This window comes from Lontra canadensis, unplaced genomic scaffold (genome assembly GCF_010015895.1).
Source record: "Lontra canadensis isolate GAN:19392208 unplaced genomic scaffold, GSC_riverotter_1.0 scaffold12, whole genome shotgun sequence".
Classification (NCBI taxonomy): Eukaryota; Metazoa; Chordata; class Mammalia; order Carnivora; family Mustelidae; genus Lontra; species Lontra canadensis.
The window spans coordinates 28,722,833-28,743,539 of record NW_022631006.1 but is presented as its reverse complement, the minus strand read 5'-3'; the positions used below and the strand labels follow the sequence as shown (position 1 = coordinate 28,743,539).

The following is a 20,707-nucleotide window of genomic DNA, read 5'->3' as shown; positions in this document are numbered from 1 at the left end:
TATTCTGCATTATATTTTATGAATAAATATCATCACTCAATCATGTCACTTGGGTCATTCAGGCCCAAATGATGACTGCCCCTCATTAATGGAAGGGATCCTAAAATAATAAGACCAAACTACTAACAACAGAATTGTAGGCAATTTCATAGGCTTTGCTTTGCTTTTCTCACCATGGAACTCACACAACATCTGAGTCTCAGACAAGCAAGTTTTCACAAAGATTCTCCTTCAACTTCCCACAACAACACTAATCTTCCACATCTAGAGTAGGATGGGAGTGACAAAGGGGGTGAAGAAGTGGAAGGGGACTCTTTGTCCAGAGGGACAGTTTATGGCTCTCAGCACTGTTCTTGGTTCCCAGAGACCTCTGCTTAGGAGTATCTGATGTTTGTGAGCCTCTGCATCTATCCATAACCAGAAGAACAGAGGCCTTCTAGGACACTTAGTGACACTTCAGGCAAAACCCTCACAATCCTTAAATAATAGACCAGATACATTGCTCAGGTTTTCTGCCTATAAATAGGGATTTAACCTAGACCAAGGTTTTACAGAAGTATTTTAATTCAGCAGGTAGAAGATGGAACTGATATGAAAGCCATTTTATGTAGGTGTCTGGGAGTTCAAATTTTCATTGAGTTAACAAACCACAATGAACACTGAAGAATAGATGGTACGTGTGATGCCTTTTGTCCAGTTGTCAGATGACCTTAAGACACCAACACTGATCCAGAATAACCGTGAAATGCATAAAGATTTGTGTGTTGTTACCTTTCTCCCTCTTCTGATGCCTAACATTTGTGTCTCTAATTCCAAAGATTTAAGTAATTGAAATTCTGTATCCAATAACAAGGGTCTATATCTCTTAAATCTATAGATAGAAATACTTGAATTTTATACCTACTTACGTTTGTGAGTAGTCATTTACCTTCTCCAAGCTGCTTGTTGCAGAACATGAGGAAATTCTGAAAGAGAAATGAGAGAATATAAAGATTCAAAGTCTGATCATACCAAGAACTCTCCAAAGTTCATAATCTTCAGCAGTATAGTTATCTTATTATCTAATGGAATAATAGAATCTGGGGGAGCTAGGAATCTCCACAAAGGAAATAATCTTGATGATGAAAGAGTAAGACCATCTTTGTCATTGTCACTTTTCTTCTCCACCCCTTAGGAAGCCATGAATAGGTCAGGAGTCAGCACAGTGACTGAATTCATACTCCTGAGTTTTCCATGCTCCAGGGAGGTTCAGGTCATCCTCTTCATGCTGTTCTTGGTGTCCTACATCCTGACACTGATGGGGAATGGGGCCATTGTCTGTGCAGTGAAGCTGGATTGCAGGCTTCACACTCCCATGTACATTCTGGGGGCCAACTTTTCATTCCTGGAGATCTGTTACATCAACACAACTATTCCCAATGCATTAAAGAACTTTCTATCTGAGACCAAAACCATCTCTTTCATAGCTTGTTTTTTCCAGCTCTACTTCTTCTTCTCCATGGGCACCACTGAGACCTTCTTACTGCCCCTTATGGCTTTTGATCATTACCTGGCCATCTGCCAGCCTCTCCATTATCCTGTCATTATGAACAACCATCTCTGCATGAACCTGGTGGCCCTGTGCTGGGTCACAGCTTTCCTCTGCTATCCGATCCCTATCTATTTTATCACACAACTCCCTTTTTGTGGCCCCAACACCATTGACCACTTTGTATGTGACCCTGGGCCTCTTCTCGCCCTGTCCTACATCCCTGTGCCTGGAATTGAGCTTTCCTGTTCTATATTGAGCTCTCTTATTATCTTCATCACTTTTTTCTTCATCCTTGGGTCCTATACCCTGGTTCTCAGAGCAGTGTTGCATGTCCCTTCAGCAGCTGGTCAATGTAAGGCCTTCTCCCTCTGTGGTTCCCACCTGGCTGTGGTGTCTCTCCTCTATGGATCCATCATGGTGATGTACATTAGCCCAACCTCTGGAAATCCAGGTGGGATACAGAAGGTTGTAACCTTGTTGTACTCGTCAGTGACCCCTCCTATAAACTCACTGATCCTCAGTCTCCAGAATAAGGACTTGAAAACTGCCTTGAGGAAAATGCATATGTGCACAGGAATTAGTTAAGGCAAATGCGAACTCATGAGTGGACAAAGATCATAAAATTTTTCCTCATTTCTTTCTACGTAAGTAGTCTTCATTTGTACCTAGAGATGCAGACTCAGAGTAGGTCTCTATTCATTTGTGTCTAAAGATGCAGACTGAAATTCATCTATTTATGCCTAGTTAAATATAGGATAATAGTATGCCCAATTAAACTAGATCTTGCCTTCAAATCAGGGCTTGATAGATGGTTACTTGAATTAAGTGAACTGGGTGTCTTAACTTTGGACTTTCCTACCCTCACCTCCAATAACTACTTGCTTGTTATCTGTGGTCATTCATATAGTCCTTAACCTCATAATTTTTTTTGACTTTTAATACCTGAATCCATTCTTACACTTAATTTTTCTAGTCAAATGATCTCTACTTCAAGTAGAAGAGCACTCACCTTTTTGCTCATGTTAAAGGAAATTAGTGCCAATCTATAAGTCATAACTGAACCAAATTTTTAAATTTAATTGACATCTAAAAGATTAAGCATCTGATTATTGATTTCTGCTTAGGTCATAATCTCAGTCTCCTGGGATCAGGCCTGTGCTATGCTAGGCTCTGTGCTTAGTGTGGAGTCTATTCGAGGATCCTCCCCACCCCACCATCCTCTCTCTCTCTCAAATAAATAAATCTTAAGAAAAAGCAAAGGTTAGCTCTTAGGAGCATTGCAATTTGCGTTAGTTTCATTTGAAGGAAGGTTGAGTTGAAGGTCAGCCCAGAAGAGGTGAAAGCAGACAGAACAAAAGCCAGCAATTCTAAGATACTGAGGTGAAGATAACAGATGAATCTGATGACAGTTCCAGGTGATTTGGCCCAACTCTTTGATCAAATAATCAGTTGGCATCCAGGGCTGGTACATTTAATTCATCCATTTATTTACCTCTATGATATCTTCCCTTTGTGAAACTTATGTATTTATGAGAGAGATAGTCAATAAAGAGATAAACACAAAGATCTATAATATCAAAGATACTAAGTTATATAAAAAGAAAAATGGAGAGTATACAAAAATTGCAGTGGTAGGATAGGGCATAATTTAGATCAGATGGTCAGAGTTTTTGTGAGGTGATATTTTAAACTAAGGGAATACACTATGCAGATACCTAGGGGACTTAAATTCCACATAAGTACAGGTATATTATGGAGATTTCAAAGACAATAAAGGTTAATTTTGGCCATGCAGAAGAAAATGGTACATGAGGTTGGAGACATAGTCAGTATTAGATATCTAAAAGGTCGAGGTCACAGTATTTTATCTGAATTCTGGGGAAGCCTGCTCAATAGTATACACTAAGGATAAAGCTTAATAAAATTTCTAATTAAAGATCCCACCTCAATAAAAAAATCATACCTTCTAAGCAATTCTTAACTTAAGACTACTTATTTACCAAAATGTTTAATTAAAAATGCATTTATTGGGGTGCCTCATGCCTCATGTGATGGAGCATGTGACTCTTGATCTTGGGGTTGTAATATGCAGTCCCATTTGAGTTTAGAAATTACTTAAATATAAAATCTTTTGGGGCACTTGGATGGCTCAGTGGGTTAAGTCTCTGCCTTCGGCTCAGGTCATGATCTCAGGGTCCTGGGATTGAACCCTGCATCAGGTTTTCTGCTCAGCAGGGAACCTGCTTCCCTCTCTCTCTCTGCCTGCCTCTCTGCCTACTTGTGATTTCTCTGTCAAATAAATAGATAAAAACAACTTAAAAAAATCTTTTAAAAAATTTATTTATTTAATATATTCCTCTTTGTTCCACCAAGGATTTGATATATCAACCAAAAATGTACAAAAGGAAGGAAGAGAAATATTAAGTTAAAAAGAAAAGAATGAGGAGACTTGGTGATACAGTTGGTTGAGCATCTGACTCTTGGTTTTTGGATCAAGTCGAGATCTCAGTGTTGTGGGATTGGGCCCTGTGTTGGGTTATTTGCCCAGTCCTGAGTTTATTTAGGGCCCTCTCTGCCCCTTCCCCCTGGTTTCTCTCTAGCTCTCAAGTAAATCTTTAAAAAATAAAAAAAGAATAAAATGAAGATTTGTGTCTCATAAGACCTTGTATTGGTAAAAAGTCAAGTCTCTAGTTATGAATTTCCTTTAAAGCAAATTTTACACTTCTCTATTTAAATTGTATTAGATAATGTAGTTAAATACCCCAGTTGGTACATAAAAATCAAAGTAATACATAATATACCTGTAAGTATGAAACTATATTCCAACTAACACCCATCCTGAGAAAAGTTCTTAGCAAACGGGATAGACAGAAACAACTTCTTTGATCTGTAGACATTTTCAAAGATCTGTATCTAAAATCATACTTGTGAAAATGAATGATTTTCCTCTAAAATCAGGAATAAGACAAGATGTCTGCTCTCACCACTTCTATTCAAGTGTTAGTGTAGTCAGGTTAAGGGAAAAAAATGGCATCTAGATTGACAGAAATAAGATTGTCTTTCATTAGATATGAAATGATTATGTAGAAAATTCGGTGAAATCTGCAAAAAAAGGCTACTAGAAGTATTACATAAGTTTTTCAAGATTTCAAGATACAAGGTACATAAAGGAAAATTTTGTACTTCTATATGCAATTACAAGTAACAATCAGAAGTTGATTAAAAAATGCCATTTACAAGTCACAGAAACATTAAATAGAGATAAGTCTGATAAAAAATGTGAAAGACATATGATAAAAACTACAAAACTTTGCCAAGGAAAATTGAAGATGTATATAAATGTAAATATATAACTTGTTCATGGGTTGGAAAACTCTATATATTTTTTTAAATTTTAGTTGATACACAATGTTACATTAGTTTTAGGTGTAGAACATAGTGATTCAGCAGCTCTATACATTGTGCTATTCTCACCACAAGTGTAGCCAACTTTCTGTCACGATATGACACTATTACAACACCATTGACTATCTTCCCTAAGCTGTATTTTTTATTCCTGTGACTTATTAATTCCGTAACTGGAAGCCTGTATCTTGCATTCCTTTTCACTCTTCATTTTGCCCATCCCATCTACCTCCTTTCTGGCAAACACCAGTTTGTTCTCTGTATAGGTGTGATTCTGCTTTTTGTTTGTTTATTCATTTGTTTTTTAGATTCCACATATAAATGAAATCATATGGTATTTGTCTTTTTCTGTCTGACTTGTTTCACTTAGCATAATACTTTCTAAGTCCATCCATGTTCGTCCAAATGACAAGATCTCTCCTTTTTATGTCTACATAATACTCTGTTTTATATATATACTAATTCTTCTCTTTTTATTTTTTATTTTTATTTGCATTTACTCTGTGCAGAATTTACTTCCTGGCCGTAAGTTTTTGTTTCTTCAGTTTCTTCTGGGATATCTTTCTCTTCTGTGCAACCTCCTTTTTTGTTTTAGGAATAATCTGCTCTTTTGCAGTAAGGATCATCTCAGTGTGGCAGGGAGAGCTTATGTATGGATTAATCCGACCATGAGCCCTCCATGAGCCTTGTAAATTCTATGCTCTATCTTGGGGCTTTGTTCACCTGGATGTGCTCAATGAGCAGAGAATCGACATCTAAACCCTTGAGTTCAGCATTACTCTCTCCATTTTTAAGCATGTACAGTAAAAATTCAGCACTCTTCTTGGGCCACTGACCCTTTGTCCAGCCCCACTGTCTGGCCTGGGCATTCCTACCGACTCCACCACTGTAGTGACAGAATGGCACATACTGCTTCTGCAAAATGACATCTTTCAGATACTTGGTGGATTTTTGTATATGCATACCCTTGATGGCCTGGGAGTTTGATGTGTGTTAAAGTGAACACATATATTTGAACCTCTTGATTTGCATGATTTTGTAGGGTTTTCTGGATCAAGCAAATAGGGAACCATTTTCAGAGGTCACCTCAGGCCACTTAGAAGAAGAGGAAGAGCAGTGGCTCCTGGGAGTATGCTGATTCTTCTTTATTCATTAACCTCTCAATGGACATTTGAATTGCTTCCATATCTTGGCTAGTATAAATACTGCAAAAATATAGAGGCGCATACACATTTTGGTAGTATTTTCATTCACTGGGTAAATGCCCAGCAATGGAATTATTGAATCATGTGGTCTTTCTTTCTTTCTTTTCTTTTTTTCTTTTTTGAGGAAACTCCATACTCTTTTTCACAGTGGCTGCACCAGTTTGCATTGCCACCACTTGTGCTCTGCAAAGGTTTTTTATTATGACGTAGTTGCAATAGTTTAATTTAGCTTTTGTTTCCCTTGCCAGAGGAGACATATTTAGAAAAATGTTGCTAAGGTTGATGTCAAAGAAATTACTGGCTGTTTTCTTCTAGGAATTTTATATTTTCCCATCTCACATTTAGGTCTTTAATCCATTTTGAGTTTATTTTTGTGTGTAGTGTAAGGAAATGGTCCATTTTTTCTTTTCCTCTTGGTTGTTTAGATTTCCAAACATCCTTTGTTGAAGAGACTGTCTTTTCCCCATCATATATTCTTGCCTCTTTTGTTGTAGATTAATTGACCATAAAATTGTGGCTTTATTTCTGGACTCCATTCTGTTAATGTTATGTGTCTATTTTTCTGCCAGTACCGTACTGTTTTGATTACTAGCTTTGTAGGATATATTGAAATCTGGAATTATGGTACCTCCAGCTTTGTTCTTTTCAAGATTGTTTTGGCTAGTTGAGGTATTTTGTGGTTTTATACAAATTTTAGTATTGTGTGTTCTAATTCTGTGAAAAATGCTTTTTTGTATTTTGATGGGAATTGCTTTGAATCTGTAGATTGTTTTGGATAGGGTGGACATTTTGACAAAATTGGTTCTTCCAGTACATAAGCATGGAATATCTTCCCATTTGTTTGTATCATCATTAATTTCTTTAATCATTTTATAGTTTAGGAGTGCAGGTCTTTTACCTCCTTGGTTAAGTTTATTCCTGGGTATTTTATTCTTTTTGGTACACTTTTAAATAGGATTGTTTTAACTGCTTTTTCTGCTACCCTATTATTTGTGTATGGAAATGCCACAGATCTGTGTATTAATTTTGTATCTTGTGAATTTACTGAGTCCATTTATCATGATCCAATGTTTTTTTCTTTCTGTTATTAATATGATGTATCACAATGATTGATTTGTAAATATTGAACCATCCTTGCATCCCCAGAATAAATTCTACTTGATTATGGTGAGTGATTTTTAAATTTAACTTGATTTAATTTAATTTTTATTTATTATTATTTTGGGAAGGGCAGAGGGAGAGAGAGAATCTTATGCAGGTGCCACACCAAATGCAAGCTCCACATGGGGCTCGATCTCACAACCCTGAGATCATGGCCTGAGTTGAAGTCAAGAGTTAGACACTTAACTTAGACATCCAGCCCCCCCCACCAAAGAAGTTATTAAATTGCTTATTTTCTCTTCTTCTTGAATGTGGATCTTAACAAAAAGGAAGGGAAAGCTGGTAGTTCCCCCAAGACCAGCAGGTCCACATGGGATTCCATGGTCTTGCTGGTGAGGACTTCAGAAGCATTTGTTGTAACCACCAGATTTCCGTGACCCCCCACTCCCTGATGGAGGACCTCTTCTGAATTGCATCTGATGCTTACATTGATTCATCTGACCAGGTCTTCTCCCACATTTTCAAAATGGCGGTCTTATTTGTGGTCCTGCTGAGTCCAGATTAAGCAACCATGGTTTTAGCAGTGTATTGCTCTCTCTCTCTGATGTGCTCTGGGAGAGACTTGAGTGCACATCTTACTCTAGGCAAGACACTTTCGACAGACCAAATGACATCTCTTTGAAATGCCAGGGAGAAAGCAAGTGGTGCTGGTTTTGTGACTTGGAACTTCCACAGAGTACATTGCTATAATCTCACACAAAAGTGGGTCTTAGGAGCTACTTAATTACTTTCTAAATACTTTCAGGGATTTTCTGGTTCTCAGAGGGTTTTTTTTTTTTTTTTGAAGGAAAAAGTTTTAAAATTTCAGCATTATTGAGGAACAATTGACAAAAGTGTAAGATATTTAAAGTGTACATCATAGTGATCTGATCTATGTGTGTTGAAAGGCTTCGTTCCACCTAGTTAAACATAAGTATCACCTCACTTTACAGCTTTCTTATTTTTTGTGAGTACATTTAAGTCCTACTACAGTAAATTTCAAGTGCACAATACAGTATTAGCAATTATACACTGCACTATACCTTAGATTCTCAAACCTTATTCATCTTATAGCTGAAGTTTGTACCCTTTTATAAAATTTTTTAAAATTTAATTTCTTCTCAGTGTAACAGAATTCATTGTTTATGCACCACACCCAGTGTTCCATGCAATATGTGCCCTCCATAATACCGACCACCTGGCTCCCCCACCCCTTCATAACCCTCAGATTGTTTTTCAGAGTCCACAGTCTCTCATGGTTCATCTCCCCCTCCCTCTCCTCTCCTTACTCTCTCCTTACTCTTACTCCTCTCCTTACCCCTCCCCCTCCTCCAATTTCCCTCAATTCCATTCTCCTCTTCATCTCCCCATGTCCTCCGTGTTATTTCTTATGCTCCACAAATAAGCGAAACCATATGATAATTGACTCTCTCTGCTTGACTTATTTCACTCAGCATAATCTCTTCCATTCCCATCCATGTTGCTACAAAAATTGGGTATTCATCCTTACTGATGGAGGCATAATACTCCATAGTGTATATGGACCACATCTTCCTTATCCATTCATCCGTTGAAGGGCATTTTGGTTCTTTCCGCAATTTGGCGACTGTGGCCATTGCTGCCATGAACATTGGGGTACAGATGGCCCTTCTTTTCACTACATCTGTATCTTTGGGGTAAATGCCCAGTAGTGTAATTGAAGGGTCATAGGGAAGCTCTATTTTTAATTTCTTAAGGAATCTCCACACTGTTCTCCAAATTGGCTACAGCAACTTGCATTCCCACCAGCGTGTGTTGAAGTTTGTACCCTTTTATCAAACTCCCTATTTTCCCCACTGTCCCCAGCCCCAGACAACCACCATTCTACTCTGTTTTTGCAAGTTTGAACCCCCCCCCTTTTTTTTTTAAGATTCCATGTATAAGTGACACCAGACAGTATTTGTCTTTCTCTGTCTGACTTATTTCATAATGCTGTCAAGGTCCATCTATGCTGTTGCAAATGGCAGAATTTCCTTCTTCCTCATGGCTGAGTAATATTCTATTATAAATGTGTACTATACCTTCTTTATAGATTCATTCACTGAGGGATACTATACTTCTGTGTCCTGACTATTGTGAATAATCCTGCGATGAACATGGGGGTGCAGACATCTCTTTCAGATACTGTTTCATTTCCTATGGGTATATTCCCAGGGATAGAATTACTGGATCATATGGTAGTTATATTTTTAGTTTTTTGAGGAACCTCCATTTTGTTTTCCACAGTGGCTGCACCACTTTGCAATCTGACCAACAGTGCATGAGGGTTTTCTCCACATCCTTGCCAACACTTATTTCTTGTCCTTTATTAAAAAAATTAACATAGAATGTATTATTTGTTTTGTGGAACAGGTCAGTGATTCTTCAGTCTTAACACAATTCTCAGCACTTACCATAGCACATACCCTCTTTGATGTCCATCACCCAGCTACCCCATCCACCCCACCGCCCTCTACTTCAGCAACCCTCAGTTTGTTTCCTAATATTAAAAGTCTGTTATGGTTTGTCTCCTTCTCTGGTTTTATCTTATTTCATTTTTTCCTCCCTTCCACTATGACCCTCTATCTTTCTTCTTAAATTCCACATATCAATGAGAGAAAATGATGATTGTCTTTCTCTGATTGACTTATTTTGCTCACCATATTACCCTCTCATTCCATCCATGTCATTGCAAATGGCAAGATTTCATTTTTTGATGGCTGCATAATATTCCATTGTATATATACACCACAACTTCTTTATCCATTCATCTGTCGTTGGACATCTAGGTTCCTTCCATAGTTTGGCTATTGTGGACATTGCTGCTATAAACATTCGGGTGCACGTGCCCCTTTGGATCACTACGTTTGTATCTTTAGGGTAAATACCCAGTAGTGCAATTGCTGGGTCATAAGGTAGCTTTATTTTCAACTTTTTAAGGAACCTCCATGCTGTTTTCCAGAGTGGTTGCACCAGCTTGCATTTCCACCAACAGTGTAGGAGGGTTCCCCTTTCTCTGCATCCTTGCCAGCATCCGTCATTTCCTGAATTGTTAATTTTAGCCATTCTGACTGGTGTGAGGTAATATCTCATTGTGGTTTTGATTTGTATTTCCCTGGTGCCGAGTGATATGGATCTGTGCATTGATTTTTAATCCTGACACTTTCCTGAATTCCTGTATGAGTTCTAGCAGTTTTGGGATGGAGTGTTTTGGGTTTTCCTCAAAAACAATCCTATCATCTGCAAAGAGTGAGAATTTGACTTCTTACTTGTCATTTTGGATGCCTTTTGTTTCTTTTTGTTGTCTGGTTGCTGAAGCTAGGTCTTCTGGTGTTATGCTAAGTAGCAGTGGTGATAGTGGACAGCCCTGCCGTGTTCCTTACCTTAGCAGAAAAGCTCTCAGTTTTCCCCATTGAGAATGATATTTGCTGTGGCTTTTTCATAGATGGCTTTGATGATATTGAGGTATGCACCCTCTATGCCTACACTGATGAATTTTGATCATGGATGCTATACTTTGTCAAATGCTTTTTCTGCATCTATTGAAAGTATCATATAGTTCTTGTTCTTTCTTTTATTAATGTATTGCATCACACTGATTGATTTGCAAATGTTGATCCAAACTTGCAGCTCAGGAATAAATCCTACTTGGTCATGGTGAATAATCCTTTTAATGTACTGTTGTATCCCATTGGCTGGTATTTTGGTGAGAATTTTTGTATCCATGTCCATCAGGGATATTGGTCTATAATTCTCCTTTTTGATGGGGTCTTTGTCTGATTTTGGGATCAAGGTAATGCTGGCCTCATAGAATGAGTTTGGAAGTTTTCCTTCCATTTCTATTTTTTGGAACAGTTTTAGGAGAATATTCAGGAGTTTGTATTCAGAAGAATACAAACATTCTCTGAATGTTTGATAGAATTCCCCTTGGAAGCTGTCCTGCCCTGGGCTCTTGTTGGGAAATTGTGATGACTGCTTCAATTTCTTTACTGGAAATGGGTCTGTTCAGGTTTTCTATTTCTTCCTGGTTCAGTTTTGGTAGTATATATGTTTCTAGGGATGCATCCATTTCTTCCAGATTGGCTAATTTGTTGGCATATAGTTGCTCATAATATGTTCTTAGAATTGTTTCTATTTCTTTAGTGTTGGCTGTGATAGCTCCTCTTTCATTCATGATTTTGTTAATTTGGGCCCTTTCTCTTTTTGATAAGTCTGGCCAGGGGTTTATCAATCTTATTAATTCTTTCAAAGGACCAGCTCCTAATTTCATTGATGTGTTCTACTGTTCTTTGGTTTCTATTTCATTGATTTCTCTTCTGCTGGGTTTAGGCCTTCTTTGCTCTTCTTTCTCTAGGTCCTTTAGGTGTAGGATTAGGTTGTGTATTTGAGACCTTGCTTCTTGAGAATGGCTTGTATTGCTATATACTTTCCTCTCAGATTTGCCTTTGCTGTGTCCCAAAGATTTTGGACAGTGGTGTTTTCATTATCATTTGTTTCCATGAATATTTAAAATTCTTCTTTAATTTCCTGGTTCCATTCATTCTTTAGTAGGATGCTCTTTAGCCTCCATGTATTTGAGTTCTTTCCAACTTTCCTCTTTGATTGAGTTCTAGCTTTAGAGCATTGTGGTGTGAAAATATGCAGGGAATGATCCCAGTCTTTTGGTACCGGTTGAGACCTAATTTGTGACCCAGAGTGTGATCTCTTCTGGAGAATGTTCCATGTGCACTAGAGAAGAATGCATATTCTGTTGCTTTGGGATGGAATGTTCTGAATATATCTTTGATGTCCATCTGGTCCAGTATGTCATTTAAAGCCTTTATTTCCTTCTGTTCTTTTGCTTAGATGATCTATCCATTTCAGTGAGGGTGGGGGTGGTAAAGTCCGCTACTATTATTGTATTATTATTATTATTATTTTAAATTATTTCTTTTCACTGTAACAGTATTCATTGTTTTTGCACCACACCCAGTGCTCCATGCAATCTGTGCCCTCCCTAATACCCACCACTTGGTTCCCCCAACCTCCCACCCCTGCCCCTTCAAAACCTTCAGGTTGTTTTTCAGAGTCCGTAGTCTCTCATGGTTCACCTCCCCTTCCAATTTCCCTCAACTCCCTTCTCCTCTCCATCTCCCCTTGTCCTCTATGTTATTTGTTATGCTCCACAAATAAGTGAAACCATATGATAATTGACTCATTATTTTTGATGTGTTTCTTTGATTTTGTTATTAATTGGTTTATATAATTGGCTGCTCCTATGTTAGGGGCATAGATACTTAAAATTGTTAGATCTTCTTGTTGGACCGACCCTTTGAGTATGATATAGTGTCCTTCCTCATCTCTTATTATAGTCTTTGGCTTAAAATCTAATTGATTGATATAAGGATTGCCACCCAAGCTTTCTTTTGATGTCCATCAATATGGTAAATTGTTTTCCACCCCCTCACTTTAAATCTGGAGGTGTCTTTGGGTCTAAACTGAGTTTCTTGTAGACAGAATATTGATGTTTTTTCTTTTATCCATTATGATATGCTGTGTCTTTTGATTGGGGCATTTAGCCCATTTACATTCAAGGTAACTATTGAGAGATATGAATTTAGTGCCATTGTGGTGCCTGTAAAGTGACTGTTACTGTATATTGTCTCTGTTCCTTTCTGATGTACTACTTTTAGGCTCTCTCTTTGCTTAGAGGACCCTTTTCAGTATTTCCTGTAGGACTGGTTTGGTGTTTGCAAAATCTTTTAATATTTGTTTTTCCTGGAAGCTTTTTCTCTCTCCTTATATTTTCAATGAAAGCTTAGCTGAATATAGTAATCTTGTTGCACATTTTTCTCATTTAGTGCTCTGAATATATCGTTCCAGTCCTTTCTGATCTGCCAGGTCTCTGTGGATAGGTCTACTGCCAATCTATTATTTCTTCCATTGTAGGTTACAGATCTCTTGTCCCAAGATGCTTTCAGGATTTTCTCTTTGTCTCTGAGATTTCTAAGTTTTATTATTAGATGACAAGATGCAGATCTATTTTTGATTTTGATTGGGTTCTCTGTGCCTCCTGGATAATGATGCCTGTTTCCTTCCCCAAAATTAGATAATTTCTCCATGATAATTTGCTCCAATATAACATCTCTTGCCTCTCTCTTTCTTCTTCTGGGATCCCATTTATTCTAATATTATTTTGTCTTATGGTGTCACTTATCTCTTGAGTTCTCCCTTCGTGATCCAGTAGTTCTTTATCTCTCTTTTTCTCAGCTTCTTTACTCTCAATCATTTAGTCTTCTATATCACTAATTCTCTCTTCTGCCTCATTTATCCTAACTTCATTTATCCTAGTAAAAACCTCCATTTAAAAAAATTATTTCTTTTCAGCATAACAGTATTCATTGTTTTAGCAACATGGACGGGGCTGGAAGAGATTATGCTGAGTGAAAACCTCCATTTTTAAAAATTTTTATTTATTTTTTAAAATTTCTTTTCTGCGTAACACAATTCATTGTTTATGCACCACACCCAGTGCTCCATGCAATACGTGTCCTCCATAATACCCACCACCTGGCTCCCCAACATCCCACCCCCCAGACCCTTCAAAACCCTCAGATTGTTTGTCAGAGTCCATAGTCTCTCATGGTTCATCTCTCCTTCCAATTTCCCTCAACTCCCTTCTCCTCTCCATCTCCGCTTGTCCTCCATGTTATTTGTTATGCTCCACAAATAAGTGAAACCATATGATAATTGACTCTTTCTGCCTGACTTATTTCACTCAGCATAATCTCTTCCAGTCCCGTCCATCTTGATACAAAAGGTGGGTATTCATCTTTCTGATGGAGGCATAATACTCCATAGTGTATATGGACCACATCTTCCTTATCCATTCGTCCGTTGAAGGGATCTTGGTTCTTTCCACAGTTTGGCGACCGTGGCCATTGCTGCTTTAAACATTGGGGTACAGATGGCCCTTCTTTTCATTACATCTGTATCTTTGGGGTAAATACCCAGTAGTGCAATGGCAGGGTCATAGGGAAGCTCTATATTTAATTTCTTAAGGAATCTCCACACACTTTTCGAAAGTAGAGCCTCCATTTTTTTATTGCAACTCATCAATAGCCTTTTTGATTTTGACTTGGTTAGATTTCAGTTCTTTTGTTTCTCCAGAAAGGGATTCTCTAGTATATTCTATTTTTTTGAGCCCAGCTAGTATCTTTATAATCATCATTCTGAACTCTAGTTCTGACATTCTACTAATGTCTGTAGTGATTAGGTCCTGGCAGTTGGTATTGACTCGTGTTCTTTTTTTTGAGGTGAGTTTTTCCTTTTTGTTATTTGTCCAGAGAAGAATAGATGAATAAGAACAAAATGCTAAAAGGGAACAATGACCCCAGAAAAATATACACTAAACAAAACAGAAGAGTCCCAAAACTGGGGGGGAAAGAAAGGGAAAAAAATATGAATATGATGGGGCCAATGAATAGAACAGTGCCACACTCTAGATTTTGGGTATATTTTGGCCTGTTAGAAGAAAGTGCCTCCCAAAATTTTAAAGAAAGAAAAACATATATATATATATGTATATATGTATGTGTGTGTGTGTGTGTGTGTGTGTGTGTGTGTATACACACACACACACACACAACATAAGGTTAAATACAATGAAGGGATAGAATATAATGGTAAAAATGAAAATGAAATAGATTTTAAAAGAAATTGATAAGATGGTAGTTGAAAAAGGATAGAAGAAAAATTAAAAAATAGGAGAAAAAGAAAGAAATGAAGAAAATTAAAAATTAACTCTGAGGGGCACTCGTGTGGCTCAGTGGTTAAGCCTCTGCCTTCAGTTCAGGTCATGATCCCAGGGTCCTGGGATTGAGCCCCGCCTCGGGCTCTCTGCTCAGCAGGGAGCCTGCTTCCCCCCATCTCTCTGCCTGCCTCTCTGCCTACTTGTGATCCCTCTTTCTGTCAAATAAATAAATAAAATCTTAAAAAAATTAACCCTGAAAGACTAAAGAATCATGGGGAAAAAGCCCATGAATTCTAAGTGCTATATTACCCTAGCACTGGTGTTTTGCAGTTCTGTTTCATCAGTAAACTTGGTCTTAGCTGAAGGTTCTTGCTGATCTTCTCAGGGAGGGGCCTGTTGCAGTGATTATCAGATGTGTTTGCCCAAGGCGGAGTTGCACCACCCTTGTCAGGGGCCAGGCTAAGCAATCTGCTCGGGTTTGCTAGGGGTAGCTTTTGTTCCCTGAATGCTTTCTGCACAGCTTTGGAAGATGGGAATGAAAATGGTGGCCTCTCAGTCTCCGGCCTGGAGGATCTGAGAGCTCGGTACCCTACTCCTCGGTGCACCTTCAGAGAAAAGCAGTCTATCCTCCTGTTTCCCTGGTCTCCGGCCGTACTCTATGCTCACCCAGACTGTGACCAAGCATTTTTATCTCTGGCACACAGTCCCATTTGGAGTCTCCAAACCCAGCAGATTCCTGCAGCACACTCCCATGCCACTCCTCCCAGAGAAGGATTGAGGGAGTCTCTCAGATCTGTCACTTGTGGGATCCCTGCTTGAAGTGTAGTGGCCCACCTTTGCCTCGGATCATGGTTTATAGCAATCCCAAGCTGCGAACCCACTCCTTGGCTCCTTCTTTGCAACTGCCTTCCCCTTCTGATACCTGGGAACTCTGCCACACTCAGGCACCCCCAGTCTTTCTGTGCCCCCAAGGGTCCTGAGACCACACTGTCCCAGCAAGGGCTCCAACCCCTGCTTAGCCTCTGGAGTGACATCCCTCAGTGGAGCAGACTTCTAAAAGTTCTGAGTTTGTGCTCCATTGTTCTACAGCTTGCTATGGTCTGGCCTTTCTCGCTATGGTCTTTCGTTCCATATTTCACCTCAGATTCACATCTCCACACATCCTACTTTCCAGAAGGTGGTCACTTTTCTGCTCATAGAATTGCTGCTCTTCTGTACTTCAATCTCCTGTTGAGTTCATAGGTGTTCAGAATGATAATTCTAATATATAATGATAATTTGATAATTATTTAGCTGAATTCCTGGGATGACAACATTTAGGTCTCCTACTCCTCTACCATCTTGCTCTTCCTGTTGGTGAGTGATTTTTTTTAAAAAATGTGTTGTTGGATTAAGTTTGCTAATATTTTATCAAGGAAATTTACATCTATGGTTGTCAGAGATATTCAACCAGTTTTGTTTTTTGTGTGTGTCTTTATCTGGTTTTGGTATAAGAGTTATGGGGCCTCATAGAATGTATTTAGGAGCTCTACTTATTCTTCTATATTTCACAACAGTTTGAGAATAATAGGTATTAACTCTTTAAATGTTTAGTAGAATTCACTTGTGAAGCTCTCTGATCCTGGACTTTTGTTTGTTGGGAGTTTTTTTTTTTTTTTTTGATTATTCATTTGTAGTAATTGGTCTGTTCTAATTTTCTATTTCTTCCCGAGTCAGTTTTGGAAAGTTATATGGTTCTAGGAATTTATCCATTTCTTCTAGGTTGTTCAATTTGTTGGCATATAATTTTTTGTAATAATCTCTTATCATCTTTTGTATTTCTGTGGTGTCAATCATTATTTCTCCTTGTTCCTTTCTAATTTTATTTATTTGAGTCCTCTCTTTTTGATGGATCTGGCTAAAGGTTTCTAAATTTTATTGGCCTTTTCAAAGAACTTGCTTCAGTTTTTATCAATCTGTTCTATTGCTTTTTTAGTCTCTATATCAATTATTTCTGATCCAATATTTATTATTTCCTTCCTTCTGCTGGACTTGGGCTTTGTTCTTCTTTTTCCAACTCCTTTAGGTGTAAGGTTAGGTTGCTTATTTGGTACCCTTCTTGTTGTATTGCCTGTATTGCTAAATCTCTTTCCTTAGATGAGTTTTTGCCTGCATCCCAAAGATTTTGGACCATTGTTTTCATTTCCAATTGTCTCTGTGAATTTTCTTATTTCCTTTTTGATTTCTTGGTTTACCTATTCATTGTTTAGGAGCATGATATTCAGCCTCCATGTATTTGTGTTCTTTCCTTATATTTTCCTGTGATTGAATTCTAGTTCCATACCATTGGGTTGGAAAAGATGCATGATATGATTTAAGTCTTTTTGAATTTATTGAGACATTTTTGTGGCCCAACACCTGAACTATTTTGGAGAATGCCCCATGTGCACTTGAAAAAAATGTATTCTGTTGTTTTGGGATAGTATGTTCTGTATATTTCTCTTATGTCCATCTTGTCTAATGTGTTATTCAAAGGCATTGTTTCCTTATTGATTTTCTTTTTTTTTTGTAGCTCAGTAAATTTTTAATCACCATCTAGTTCAAAGTATAGAACATGTCCAGCATCCCAGACTGTTCCCTTCTGCACTCTTCCCCACCCCCCCAAAGATAACCATTATTTTTCTACCACCACGGATGACATTTGCCTGAGTTTGAACTTTTATATAAAGGGAATCATGTGTCCTCATTGATTTTCTGCCTAGATGATCTATCCATCAATGTAAGTGGAGTGTTAAAATCTTCTATTATTAGAGTATTATCATCAGTTTCTCCTTTTATTTTTATTCATATTTGCTTTATGTATTTAAGTGTTTTAATGTTGGGTATATATATATTTACAGTTGTTATATCCTGTTGTTGGATTAATCCTTCTATGTAATCCCCTTCTTTGTCTCTTGTTATGTCTTTGTTTTAAAGTCTGTTTTGTGTGATATAATTATTGCTATTTTTTTTCTTTCTTCCATTTCCAAGGTAAATGTTTTTCCATTCCTTCATTTTCTGTCTGTATGTGTCTTTAGACTCTTATAAACAGCACATAGATCGGGCATTTTCTTTCTTTTTTTAATCCTTTCTGCCACCCTGTGTCTTTTGATTGGAACATTTAGACCATTTACATATAAAGTAATTATTGATAGGTATGTATTTATTACCATTTTATACTACAAGAAGACAATATTAAATGAAAGAAAAAAAAAACAAGGCATATCTATTTATATTGTACCTGCATAGAAAATTATAAAATTTTAGGAGAATAGCAACTATGACAGTCTGTATAATGTAACCATTTTAAAGACATCAAAACCATTATATGTATATGCATTTGCTTTTTTAAAATAGGTAAGTTCCTTAAATGTTAAAAAATGTAAATAACCAGTTAATGGTTTTGTGACTAAAATATATTTAATACTAGTGAGGACTGATTTAAGAACTAACTCACTCATCCAATTCTAAAATCTCTTCTTTTCTGGGGTGCCTGTCTTGGGTGCATTCAAGTCTTGGTTTTGGCTCATAATGATCTTAGTGTTGTGAGATGGAGCCCTGCTGAGCATAGAGTCTACTTGCGACTTTTTCTCCATTTGTCCCTCCCACCGTGCTTTCTTTCTCTCTAAAAAACAAAAAACAAAACAAAGCAACAACAAAAAAACAAACCCCAAAACTCTTCCTTTCTTTACACACTTACTATAAGTCTGTCAATTATCCTATAACATGCTGGGAATGAAAAGATAAGATCCTTTCCTCATCCTCAAAGCGCTTCCACTCTGGGGGAAGTGACAGACACATAATAGACTCACCTCAAAAAATGTAAGTACAATGATGAAAAATTATTTTATTTTTTAGTGTATTTTAGATTCATTATGAAGGACACATAGCACAGCCTGGGGATGTTTGGAAGGCTTTCTAGTGGAAGTGTTGTCTGAATCAAATCTTGAAAAAGAATAGGTGTTTGACAAGTATAGCTACATATTCAACTTCTAATACATTGTAGTAGTAAGATACGTGTGAGCTATTTTATACAAAATATTTTTTGTTCGTTCTTTAGGTAATGACTTCAGTTGAATCACTAAAATATTAGTGCTGAATTAAGACAAAACTGTAGTAGATAGTTCAAACTTGTATTTAGTAGCCTCCCAAGAAGATTTTATGATTCCTTTCCCACCTTTTTTTGATCCCTCTACTTACCTTGAAGTATAGTGTTATCCAATTGCACAATAACACTTTCAGAGAGATATCTTTTGGTCTTCAGGTGAGGGTTTTATTCCTTTTAGGCTATAGCATTTTAAAATTATTTTTTACTTTAATTATTTAATTGCTTGTTTTAGACTTGGTAGGGTATAAATCCAAAGGAATTTTATTTTTCCTCACCACTTCTACTTCAAACATTTTCTGATCTTCAATTTTCTCCATCTCTGGATAATACCTTGGGCCAATGTGGTAGTTTTCTGATTATCTTTAGCATTAATACAGGGTCTCCTTTATCCAGATACTGGAAGGTCTAAAGCCAAAATTTTAATTTTTTTATCCAAATTAAAACTTATTCCTCAAGACTGGGTCTGACTCAGGCTTGATGTACTTCTTTTCCTCTGCCTTTTTACTCCTCTTCTCCCACATGACTACACTGCCTCTGTTTACTCTAGGTTCCAGGTGGGAGAAAAGTAAAGGTAAAAAGCTTTTCCTTGACTGATATTGTTGCCCTATTATTTGACAGAAACTTGTATGCTGATTTTTCTCTCATGGAGTGCTTTTTTGGTGGTGGTGTGGGGTGCTCTCTAAACTGTAGTTCTATGGTATAGGTAATGCTTCATTGATTGGCTACTTAAGACTTCTTTCATTCCGGGTTCTGGTGATGCACACCATATAGACTCACTTTTGGGGTTGCTTTATTCTCCAAATAGTGCTTTTGGGTGAAATCCCTTTCAAGATGGTCTAAGTTTGTTACTTTCCATAAGCCTTAACTAGGCTAAAGGTGAGTATTCTATATTTGTTCTGTTATGGGTGGGAATTCAGTTTGCTTCTGTTATGGCCCATTTTCTTTGTGGTAATTGCATACTAACAACTCACCAAATATATTTTTCCTCATGGCTTATACCAAACTTCCAGTCTCCCCTTGTATACAGTTGGTGAGGGTAATGAGTAAGAACTGTGAAGCTAAAGTTACAGTCTCTTAGTGTACCGATATTGATGTGTGGGGTGTCTGCCAAAATCCAATAAAAGGTGAAAGATTGGTATGATCTGGAGGGAAACCAGAATATTCTGCCAAAAATCCAGGACAAAAGGCATTTTATGTGTTATGTGTCTTTTTGGCAAAGACAGCCATATAAGCAAAAAACCAATATAATTAATATCTTTTAACAAAGTTGTATGGACAGAAATTGCATACTGAAAAAGTCTAAACTTTCCTGGAAATAAATATTAAGATTTTTAAGAGTTACTTTTTTCTCTGTAAGGGGTGGAAATCTCTTTCCATGGAAACACATTTGTGAAACTAAAAGCACATCAAAATACAGTAAAAAATGATGAATTTTGCCTTGCAACACAGGACCATCATGGTTATGAATAAAGCCAAGTCCATTTGGGTTGGAAGAAGAGGATTACTGTTTGACTTTCAGAAAATGAATCACTGTTTTTCATAAAACCTTT

At 37.4% G+C, this 20,707-nt stretch overlaps 1 protein-coding gene and 1 pseudogene across 1 annotated transcript; one reads left to right on the top strand and one right to left on the bottom strand.

Annotated features, from left to right (window-relative positions):
• The first annotated feature begins 1,180 nt into the window (after positions 1-1,180).
• On the top strand, positions 1,181-2,116 carry LOC116867542 (olfactory receptor 11H6-like). Its single transcript, XM_032857164.1, has one exon. The coding sequence runs from the start codon at positions 1,181-1,183 to the stop codon at positions 2,114-2,116; it is 936 nt and encodes a 311-aa protein (XP_032713055.1).
• A 3,332-nt stretch (positions 2,117-5,448) lies between these two features.
• LOC116867541 lies at positions 5,449-6,009 on the bottom strand (annotated as a pseudogene).
• Positions 6,010-20,707: the final 14,698 nt, after the last annotated feature.